This window comes from Danio rerio, chromosome 25 (genome assembly GCF_049306965.1).
Source record: "Danio rerio strain Tuebingen ecotype United States chromosome 25, GRCz12tu, whole genome shotgun sequence".
NCBI classification, from domain to species: domain Eukaryota; kingdom Metazoa; phylum Chordata; class Actinopteri; order Cypriniformes; family Danionidae; genus Danio; species Danio rerio.
The window spans coordinates 9026894-9038959 of NC_133200.1; the positions used below are offsets into that span (position 1 = coordinate 9026894).

Below are 12066 nucleotides of genomic sequence, written 5' to 3' on the forward strand. Positions count from 1 at the left end.
GGTTTTAGTATGTTTTACTAATCCTCCGTCATACAAGCACACAGAAGCTGTAAATTATTCACACCCTGCCGTAAATATAATATTCACTAAATAAAGTTTATTAAACGTTTCTTCAAACATCGTTCTGAGATGCTGAGGAACTGCCGCCCTCACTCAGTCACTGACACACACACACACACACACACACACACACACACACACACACACACACACACACACACACACACACACACACACCAATGTCACCACTGGACTTTTGTAATACCATTTTTTTCTGTCACTTTGACCATAGATGACTGGCAGACCCACCCTGCTGGGTGGGGAGAGAAAGGTGAATGATAAACGATATAAAAGGGGGCATTAAAAGACGTCCAGCACTACTGAAGCTTTACCTGTAGACTTCTCTCACCTCCCACCATGGAGTGGAGAACATCTACAGTCTGCATGCTGCTTCTGGCGCTTTCTGGTATTCAGGTCGATTCAAAAAAGGGTAAGAGATGACTACTTGACATGATTCTTGTGGAAGCCTCTCGTTTTATTTGGATTTTGGATGTGGATTCCAGTTTGTATATGTATATAGTAGTACTATATTTGACTAAGTTCAATTGGAATGTATATCGTTATGTTACTGCAATTAAACAACAATCAGAAAATGACTTTGCAGCTTATATTGCATTAGTTAATATTATTTTATTTTTAATTCTATTATTTTTATTTTCTATATTAGATATATTATAACTAAAATAATAGGTATCCCTTTATTTTGATGGTCTCTTTAATGCATTTTGTTGAATTTAAGTAAGTAAAGGTTTATTTATATAGCACCTTTCACAGACATTAAGTCACAAAGTGCTTTACAATAAGAGGAAACCAGAAAACAGGTAAAAGAACACATATCAATAAAAGAAAACATATTAAAAACAAGTCAAATCCAGAAACACTAATACTGTTCATTAAAAGCTTGACCAAAAAGACGTCTTTTTAAAAAGTTCAACTGATCCCAGAGTTCTCAGTGCTATAGAGAGAGAGTTCCAGAGCCTTTGGGCCACAACACAGAAGGCACGGTCACCTTTAGTCTTAAGACGAGTTCTGGGAATGGCTAAAAGGTCTTTGCCAGAAGACCTCAGAGACCGGCTATAAGTGACTGCGTAAAAGACCTCGAATATAAAGGGGTGCTTGACCATGCAAAGCGCTATATGTTATTACAAGAATCTTAAAATTTACTCTAAAACTAATAGGAAGCCAGTCAAGTGCCTCTGCACAACTTGCAATCGATCCATAGATGATTTGTTCAGAAAAGTGAACAGAACATTACAATAATTACATTGCATCTACATTAAAAACTAACTCTCATTAGATTATAAGTAGACTGTTAGGTTGGGGTTCAGGTTAGTGTAAGGTGATATGTACTTGCAAAGTTTCTTATAGTCACTTAAATGTCTGTTAAAGGAGCAGACAGTCTACTTATACTCAAATGAGAAGTAATTGGCATGTAGTTGCAATGAAAATTTTAGTCAACAAAATGTACAATAGGGACCATCAAAATAAAGTCTTACCATATAATATTTATGTTATATTATTTATTATTTTATAGTATCTTTGTTAGTTTTAAATATATGGTTGTCTAATATTGTATTTTAGAGCGTTTGGAGAACAGCCAAAAGTAACGTTCCCATAATGTTTGTGGAATGACAAAATGGAAAGTTTCCTTTAAAATCAAATTAAAAATAACTGTGAATTTTAAGATTCATAATTCATAAGAATTTACATTGCATTTTTAACTGGTGCACTCTTTAAAATGAAAAGATTTTAATTGGCATCTTGGTCACACTTTATTTTGATAGTCTACATGCCAACTAATTCTCATTAGACTATAAGGCTGGGGTTAGTGTAAGTTGACATGTACTTGCAAAGTTTCTTTTAGTCAGTTAAATGTCTGTTGAAGGAGCAGTATCAGCAGATATTAAGCAGACAGTCTACTAACACTCAAATGGACCATCAGAATAGTGTTACCGGCATCTTTGTTTCCAAATTTTAACATCCATAAAACAGAAAGAGTATAAAATGGAAAATGTTTTATTGTACAGTAGATTATTATAGAGATTTACTCATTTTTTGCTCACCCTTAATGCTGTCAAACCTTTAGGAGTTTCTTTATTCTGCTGAACGCAAAGATATTTTGAAGAACATTTACATTTACATTTAGTCATTTAGCAGACGCTTTTATCCAAAGCGACTTACAAATGAGGACAAGGAAGCAATTTACACAACCAAGAGCAACAATGAATAAGTACTAAAGGCAAGTTTCAGGTCTGTAAAGTCTAAGAAGGGAAGTGTTAGTAGTTTTTTTTTTTTTTTTTTTTTTTTTTTTTGTACAATTAGTGTGATATTCAAAGAGGCAATTGCAGCTTAGGAAGTGAAGTGGAGACTAAATAGTTGAGTTTTTAGTCGTTTCTTGAAAATAGCGAGTGACTCTGCTGTTCTGATGCAGTTAGGGAGTTCATTCCACCAACTGGGCAGATTGAGCGTGAGCGTTCGCGAAAGTGATTTTTTCCCTCTTTGGGATGGAACCACGAGGCGACGATCATTCACAGAACGCAAGTTTCTGGAGGGCACATAGATCTGCAGAAGTGAGTGCAGATAAGAAGGTGCTAGGCCAGAAGTCACTTTGTAGGCAAACATCAGAGTTTTGAATTTGATGCGAGCAGCAACTGGCAGCCAGTGCAAACGGACTAGCAGTGGAGTGACATGTGCTCGTTTAGGTTCATTGAAGACAACTCGTGCTGCTGCATTCTGGAGCAGTTGAAGAGGCTTGATAGAGTTAGCTGGAAGCCCAGCTAGTAGAGAGTTGCAGTAATCCAGTTTGGAGAGAACAAGAGCTTGAACAAGGAGTTGAGCTGCATGTTCAGATAAGAAGGGTCGGATCTTTCTGATGTTATAGAGTGCAAATCTGCACGATCGAGCAGTTCTAGAAATGTGGTCAGAGAAGTTTAGTTGGTCATCAATCGTTACTCCAAGGCTTTTCACCATTTTGGATGCAGTAATGGTTGCCCCATCCATCTGGATTGAAAAGTTATGGTGTAGAGTCGGGTTGGCAGAAACTACAAGCATTTCCGTTTTTGCGAGGTTCAGCTGAAGATGATGATCTTTCATCCAGATGAAATGTGTAGGAAAAACAAATACTATAGAAGACAATGGTTACAGGTGTTCAAAATACCTTCCTATATGTTTAACGGATTAAAGTAACTCAAAAAGGTTTGAAATAAGTAAAGCTATTAGTAAAAAAAGATAGGATACTCAATTTTGTGTGAACTATCCCTTTAAAGTTCACTACTTTGATGGTCTATGGAGTATTAGTAGACTGTCTGCTCAATACCTGCTGATACTGCTCCTTCAACAGACATTTTACTGACTATAAGAAACTTTGCAAGTACATGTCAACCTTCACTAAATCTAACACCAACCTAACAGTCTACTTATAATCTAATAATAATTAGTTGACATGTAACTTACATTCAGCAAATGGACCATCAAAATAAAGAGACCAACCGTTACTTCCAAAACCCTCTTTGAAACCTCTAGTTTCGAAATATATTTCTTGAGGACCTTAATCATCGCTTTGTTGGTGCCATAACATCAGTTATCTAAGAAATAATAATAGGTGAATTTGTTTTATGTTACAATAAATTAAAAAAAGAAACAGCAGAAAAAAAACAGGAACCAACCTGTTGAAGATAGTAGGTCGTAGTTTCATCACTTGATGCTATCAGCTCCATTGATGACTTGCTCTAGAAGTTTCTAAATGTTGTCGATTGCGAAAAATGTTCCTTTACTCATGATGACTTGGAGGCCAGCTTGATCATCTTGCAGAAATGACCGATGTAAAAATCTGAAATAAACAAAAATGCGTAACACTTTATTTTGATGGTCCATTTGAGTATTAGTAGGCTGTCTGCTTAATATCTGTTGATACTGCTTTTTCAACAGACATTTAACTGACTATAAGAAACTTTGCAAGTACATGTCAACTTACACTAACCCCAGCCTAACAGTCTACTTATAATGTAATGAGAATTAGTTGGCATGTAGATGCAATGTAACTTAAACTCAACAAATGGACTATTAAAATAAAGTGTGACCCCAAAATGTACTTTAAGTTGATTAATACAACTTTTGCTATTGTTAACACATTATATGCTCCGAACACACTTAAATTTAAACTTTATGGGCTGTGGAAGACAAACATGCTCTAATTCATCTTGTTATTTTTGCAGTCTCTCCTAGTAATCATGTCAACAGCATCTGCAGCATGTGGGGAAACTTCCACTTCAAGACCTTCGATGGGGACGTCTATCAATTCCCAGGGATGTGCGAGTACAACCTGGTGTCTGACTGCCAAAGCCTCATTCGACAGTTTTCGATTTACGTGAAGAGGACTGAACGCAGCACTGGCCCAAAGATCAGCAGGGTCTCCATAACCATCAACGACATCGCCATTGAGTTGACCGAGAACCAAGTCAACGTCAATGAAGCAAAGTAAGATTGTGGAGAACCAAAACGGCTGTGTGTAAAATAGATTGTTCAATGTTGAATATAAATCCTTTTCCTTTATTTAGAGTGACGCTGCCCGTCCATGTGTCAGGAATCCTTGTGGAAGAAAACACAATTTACACCAGACTCTATTCCAAAATGGGCATCACTGTCATGTGGAACAAAGATGATGCAGTCATGGTGAGTTTAGAAGCTTAGAGTGGGACTAATATGAGATTAGAATCAACTTGATCGTCATAAAGGGGGGAAAATAAGTTTTAACCACGTCAGCATTTTTCTCAGAAAACATTTTTTTTTTAAAGGTGCTGTTGAGTTCAAATTTACCCCGGATGTTCGTTACACCCAGAGAAATCCATATATGCAAAGAAAATAAATCTAATTAGTTTACAAATTAAGTTATGTGTAATAAAATGCAACGCAAGGGAAAAAAATACACACATGAAGAAAGGGAGGTGTAGAAAGGCAGTGAAAGCCCAGACAGCTGCTGAAATCTCTCAGTAGTTATTAAGTAATCCTCTGCCCTTTCCCATTGTAATTTACTAATCACTGCTTTAGTTTAAAATCTACATTAGCAAGATGATGAAGACGAAACCAGTGTAGACATTTCAGTAAGACAATAAACTCTCAAATGCTTTCAGAGAAAGAAAATCAAACTGGAGAATGGCCCAGCCAATCACCTGACTTGTATCAAATAAAAAACACAAAAAAAAAACTCAGATTTGATAGATGAGACCCGTAGAACCATCAAGATTTTTTACACTCTGTTAAAGTCTGTGAAACAAAATCACACCGGAGCGATGTGTGTGACGTTCTAAATTTGAGACTCCTCTTTAAGCTAACATCACCAAAAAAAAGCCTTTCTAAAGTATTAAATATGTTTCAGTAGTTCAGTACTTTCTCCTTCTGTCATTTCATTCTTATTACACAACTAATTTTTCAGATAGTTTTTTGTTTTGTTTTATAATTATGTTTGTATTCTGGGTTTTTAACAAAATCTGGTTCAGTTCCATGTTAACAACAACTCGTTTAGAAATATTATTCCCAGGAAAAGACATGCCGGGTTCAATGCTTAATTTTCCTGATGTATTATGGATATCAGTTCAGTTTATGTATAAAGCACATTTTAAAAGCTCATACAGATGGAAAAAGGTTTGTTTTTTTACTAGAGAAATCTGCACATATTTGTGAACTAGGCTACTAGTTAATACTTGACAAAATAACCATAGTGAATCTGAACATTCACTACTGTTAAAAACTAATTTTAAAAACTATGAGTATAAATATAATTTAACCCTTATGTGCTGTTAGGGATATTTTCATCCACTCTGGGGTGATGTTGAGTCTTAATTTAACCATAACTTTTTCTTTGTTTCAGCTAGCAGAAAATCTTATTTTGACATTTTGGGAAATGCTTAGAATTTAAATGATAATCTGGGCAAATTGTCTACACTTTTGTTATGTTCGGGAACATTTTATTTGAATAAATTTGTCAAAACTACTAAATTGCGATTTTTAACTCTTTAATTGCCAAATTCATAAATGATGTCACTGATTTGGTGAAAAAAATCACACAAAATGGCATATTTTCTATATATTGGACATGTGAAACAACATTTCCTTTGATTAATTGGTTTTAGCCCCCCCCAGTTTTCTGTTGGTGCCTTTTTTCCCCTATTGGCATCCATTATAACCACATTGTTTTGAATACAATATATGAAAACCATATAATCATGCATTTTTGATTGTTGGTGGTTTTCCCTACTGGGAAAAGGTCAAATGTGTAATTTTACTGGGCACCCTTAACCCTTTGGTTAGGCCTGTGCAAAAAAAAAGCTTAGTTTCTAGATTTTACAAGAGTATAAAAGTAAATTAAGTAAATTATTGTGTGTGTATGTGTGTTTGTGAGGGTGTGAGAGTGACCTTCTAAATCTAAATATTGCATCTCAGCTCTCAGAACTACATGGAGTAAACAAAAACAAAGACTGTGTGTTGATGCATTATCAAATGTGCTTATAATGGAAGTCAATGGGGCAAAACAGCCACCCACAGTAAATTAAGGAGAAAAAATAAAAATCTAACAATGCGTCAAAGCCAGTGTTGTTACTCATTATTCATGTGTCCAAGACTGTGATAAAAGGTAAAAACAAATCCAGTCCACAATTACTTTTTCTATTGAAAATAGGTAATTTTGTGTGTTTTTTTGTTTACAAATCAGTGACATAATTTGGGAATTTGGCACAAAATCCTTTAAATTTTGTAGTTTTGATCAGGACTCGGGTTGATTAACAGATTTATGAACAGAATTTTGAAAAAAACTTTTATCTGATGCATTTTTACAGAAGTTTAATTCAGTGGATGTTTTCATCCCGAACATAACAAAAGGGTAGTCAATTTGAACAGTGCACAATAGTTAAATGATTAAATGATCAGAAATTATTGCAAAACATGACCGTGTTTACTTGACGTAAAACTAGTTTACACCACAGGAAACCAGTAACATTAAGAGGTCTTTCAAGAGAGTAGTGAATGATTTAGCATATTGTGTAAGACGCCGAAACATGTTAAGTCAAGTTCTATATAAGGCAATTTTGAGTGACACCCTGAAATGTCCTCATGAAGATAATACTTCAGTCTGTAAGTGGCATTCATCGGTATATACTTATGTTATTAATTCTCATAGCACTTTCACACAAGACTTCGACACCAATTTCATATTTTTGCTACTCACTTTGACAGTCAAGTCTAATCATTTAACCACAAACTACTGTGTGATGTTGTGATAGGTGGAACTGGACTCAAAGTATTCCAATCGCACTTGTGGATTGTGTGGTGATTTCAATGGCATTCCTGTTTATAATGAGTTTATTCAATCAGGTAAGCTTTTTATAACCGTTTTATAACCTTAATTTACATGAAAGCACAATTACAAAAGTATCAATTTAAGCAGCATAAATATTCGTAATGCATTCTTAATCTTATAAGAAAAGATTGAGTGTCTGTATTTAATTTCATACAGGACGAACTGTTGGATACACTGAGTTTGGGAATATGCACAGAGTTCCCAACCCAACTCATCAATGCGAGGATCCATTTGAAAACGTGGATGAGCAAAATGTGGTGGACCAGTGTGAAAAATATGTAGGTTATAGTAAAAAAGTTCTCAATTCCACATTAAACTGTTGTGTTATGAAGCTAAAACCGTACAATGACTCTTTCACAACAGCGGGCAGACTGCGCAGACCTTTTGGAGGATGAAAAGTGGTCTTCTTGTAGCTGGGTTTTGGACCCTGAGGCTTATATTAAGGCATGTACAAATGATCTCTGCAACCGTCAACCTGAAGACGAAGACACCACTGCACTCTGTGCAACTCTAACTGAGTATTCACGACAGTGTTCACACGCTGGAGGAAATCCACCCGCATGGAGGACAGCAAAGTTCTGCAGTAAATACCATCAGAGTTCTGGCAAAAATCATCTGATTGTTTTCACATTTTTCTGAAATTTTTAAATATGACTCGTTTTCTCATGCAGATGTGCAGTGCCCCTACAATATGGTACATTCTGAGAGCGGCTCCCCCTGTATGGACACGTGCTCACACAAAGACACAAACGCACTGTGTGAGGAACACAACATCGATGGCTGCTTCTGCCCACCAGGTCAATACCACTGTCTATATGAGAAATATACACAGCATTTAGGAATAGACACAACCATTTAAATGTTTGGGGTCAGTAAGGTTTTTATAAGAGTTTAACAATACTTTAGTGTGTTGCATTAATCAAATACGTGACCCTAGATCAGGGGTTCCCAAACTTTTCAGCCTACAATCCCCAAAATAATCATTCCAGTGACTCGCAACCCCCACTATCCTTGGAGGTGGATATTAACTTTACAAACACCAATATGAACTATCCTATTGAAAAAAAAAAAGCTTACACCAGCCTAGGCTGATTGGCTGGTTTTAGCTGGTTGACCAGGCTGGTTTTAGAGGGGTCTTGGCCATTTCCAGGCTGGTTTTCAGCCATTTCCAGCCTGGTCAGGCTGGGAGATGACCAGCTAAAACCAGCTTGACCAGCCTAGCCAGGCTGGAAGCCCAGCCAAAACCAGCTATGTCCAGCTTAAACCAGGCTGGCCAAGCTGGTTTTAGTTGGATTTAGCTGGTCATTTTCCAGCCTGACCAGCTAAGACCAGGCTGGAAATGACTGAAAACCAGTCTGGAAATGGCCCAAACCCCTCTAAAACCAGCCTGGTCGACCAGCTAAAACCAGCCAACCAGCCTAGGCTGGTTTAAGCTGGATTTTTTAGCAAGGTATATAAACACGAGCATTATGGCAACACAAAAAAAATGTAACAGTCTAATGCAAGGGTCAACAAACTTGTTCCTGGAGGGCCGGTGTCCTGCAGACTTTAGCTCCAACCCTAATCAAACACACCTGAACAAGCTAATCAAGGTCTTACTAGGTATACTTGAAACATCCAGGCAGTTGTGTGGAGGCAAGTTGGAGCTAAATCCTGAAGGGACACTGGCCCATCAGGACCGAGATTGGTGACCCCTGGTTTAATGCCTCATTCACTCTAGCAGTGACTGTGTAGCTCACTGTCGCTCCAGGTGGCAACCTGCAGCAAACGCAGGTTTGGGTAAGTCTAAGACACGGTGAATACAACTAAGCAAGCTTAGAGAGCATCACATGTAATGTAATGTAATGTAATGTGTATTTATATAGCGCATTTATTGTGTATGGCCATACACCCAAAGCGCTTCACAATCATAAGGGGGGTCTCTCCACACCACCACCAGTATGCAGCATCCACTTGGATGATGCGACGGCTGCCACAGGACAATGGCGCCAGTGCGCTCACCACACACCAGCTATTGGTGGAGAGGAGAGACAGTGATAGAGCCAATTCGGTGGTAGGGGATGATTGGGAGGCCATAATTGTAAGGGCCGATAGAGGGACTTTGGCCAGGACACCGGGGTTAGACCCCTGCTCTTTCACGAGAAGTCAGGACCTCGGTTTAACGTCTCATCCGAAAGACGGCGCCCACTGACAGTGTAGTGTCCCCTTCACTTTTACTGGGGCATTAGGACTCACACAGACCACAGGTTGAGCGCCCCCTGCTGGCCTCACTAATACCACTTCCGACAGCAACCTAGTGTTCCCCAGTGGTCTCCCATCCAGGTACTGATCAGGCTCAGCCCTGCTTAGCTTCAGTGAATAACCGGTCTTGGGCTGCAGGGTGACATGGCTGTGGCATGAGCTCTACTGAGCTCTACTGGTGCTTCTATTGGCTGGCGTTCAAGAAAGTCGCTCTTCATTAGCATAAAGTTAAAGGATCTTTGTCGTGCTCGATCTGCCCACCTGGTCGCCAACGGTTGCTGTTGTTGACAGAGGTCGACGGCATTCACTTACTCTCCTTTGAAATGAATGACGATTTGCCACTTCGAGTCGCTCGTAGTGTGAATGAGGCTTAACAAAGATATAATTCTTTTAAGTCATTATTAATTTGTTAATATTAACTGGCTTTTAATTTGTGTGTTATAACTTTTTATTTGTATGTTGTTTTTTTACGTAACTATTAAATACTATTTTTATCTTCTGCAGCTTATGGATAAAATAGAGTAATTCTAAAAGTTTAATAACGTACATAGGATTTTTTGAAATCACCAAGCGACCAAAACTAATTGAAAATCTGAGGTCTGAGGATGCAACAATAATCAAAATACTGAGAGAATCGACTTTAAAGTTGTGTAAGTTAAGTGCTTATTACTAATGAAAAATGTTGATATATTTACAGTAGGAAATTTATCAAATCTTTACTTCATCTTATAGTCACTAAGTAACTATCGTTACTTAATATTATGATTATTTTTGGCATAAAAGAAAAATGTTGTACCCTACAATGTATTTTTGGCTATTTCCATTAAAAAATATGCCTGTTCAACTAGACAAGATATAAATAATGTTGTAGTTTTTATTTCAAATAAAAGCTGCTCCTTTGCCGATAATATTAAGCAAAAAATCCTCAATGAGATCAGTTTTTTTTAAATAAAATATTAAGCTCAGCATATATTAAACAATCTATATACAGCGCCTATAGAAAATCATCACACCCAGTTAAAGCCTATACTTTTACTCACATTACAGCCTGCTTTCAAAACACCTTCAGGATAAAGTTGTAGAAAGGCACAGTTTAGGAGAAGGGGCTACACAACATTTCAAATGCTTGAAAAGTGATTTGATTTCAGGCTGTATGACAAATAAAGTCATCATTTTAAAGGGGCATGATGATTTTCTATAAGCACTGTATAACTGTTGTCAATATTGCTGAAAATAAGAATGAATTATTCAAGAACCGCATATAGTACATTATAATTAACGCTATATATCTTTGTTATAGGAACTGTGTTTGATGACATCTCGGACACGGGCTGCATCCCAGCAGAAAAGTGTCAGTGCAAACATGACCGTGTGTACAGCTCTGGAGAGGTCCTGCGCAAAAGCGAGGAAGAATGGTAGTTAAACACAGTCCTGTGACAGATACACAATAAACACTACTGCTTTTTGAATCCCAGTGCGTTCTGTCTGCAACTGTATTGTTTGCTTCAGTTACTGTCAGGAGGGAAGCTGGGTGTGTATGAGTATTCCCGGTCCCGGTCTGTGTGCCGTAGAGGAAGGATCTCACTTCACCACATTTGATGGGAAAGAATTCACTTTCCATGGAGACTGTAATTACTTGCTTTCAAAAGTAAGCATGCTTTAAGTTGGTCTGGATGTAGGGCTGGGCGATATGACAAAAATCTCACATTATGGTATGTCATCTCAAATCCTGATCATGATATACAGGATATCATTATTTTTAAAGGACTGTTTCTTTTTACATTCCAAAGTGTATACTTGGGAGTTAGGCAGCACTGTATCTCAGTGGTTAGAACTGTCGCCTCACAGCAAGAAGCCCAGTTGGCATTTCTGTGTGGAGTTTGCATGTTCTCCTCATGTTGCCGTAGCTTTCCTCTGGGTGCCCCGGTTTCTCCCACAGTCTAAAGACGTGCTATAGGTGAATTGAATAAAATAAATTGGCCGTCTATGAGAATTAGTGTGAAGGGAAAAGTATATGGGTTTCCCATTACTGGGTTGCAGCTGGAAGGGCATCTGCTGTATAAAACATATGACGGATTAGTTGGCGGTTCATTCCGCTGTGGTAACCCCTGATAAATCAGGGACTAAGCCGAAGGAAAATAAATGACTGAATAATTGAATAGTCAGTCATATTTTTGACTTTATTCAGATTTTTAGGGCAAATGTTTGAATAAAAACGTTGAAAAATAAAACTAATTTTTATAAAACGTAAAACATTTTATATGTCACTAATTAAAAATGCAAGATGTAAACATTGTACTTTCAAGATTGTAAATTTCTTACGTTGCTGTTCTTGTAATACTGCGCTGATATAAATTATGAAATTTTTTGTAAACAATGTATTTTCTGACACCAAAGATTAAAACAACAGAACA

The 12066-nt window shown here is 37.3% G+C and overlaps 1 protein-coding gene across 1 annotated transcript in view; it reads left to right on the forward strand.

The window, feature by feature from the left end:
- The first annotated feature begins 354 nt into the window (after positions 1–354).
- muc2.1 (mucin 2.1) overlaps positions 355–12066 on the forward strand; it is a 35477-nt gene continuing 23765 nt past the window's right edge. The window contains exons 1-9 of the mRNA XM_073942803.1: positions 355–490; positions 4275–4536; positions 4617–4731; positions 7335–7425; positions 7568–7689; positions 7775–7994; positions 8083–8208; positions 10953–11067; positions 11162–11300. Of these exons, the coding sequence (XP_073798904.1) occupies positions 418–490; positions 4275–4536; positions 4617–4731; positions 7335–7425; positions 7568–7689; positions 7775–7994; positions 8083–8208; positions 10953–11067; positions 11162–11300 (1263 nt within the window). The 5' untranslated portion in view covers positions 355–417. The remainder of the gene's footprint in view (positions 491–4274; positions 4537–4616; positions 4732–7334; positions 7426–7567; positions 7690–7774; positions 7995–8082; positions 8209–10952; positions 11068–11161; positions 11301–12066) is intronic.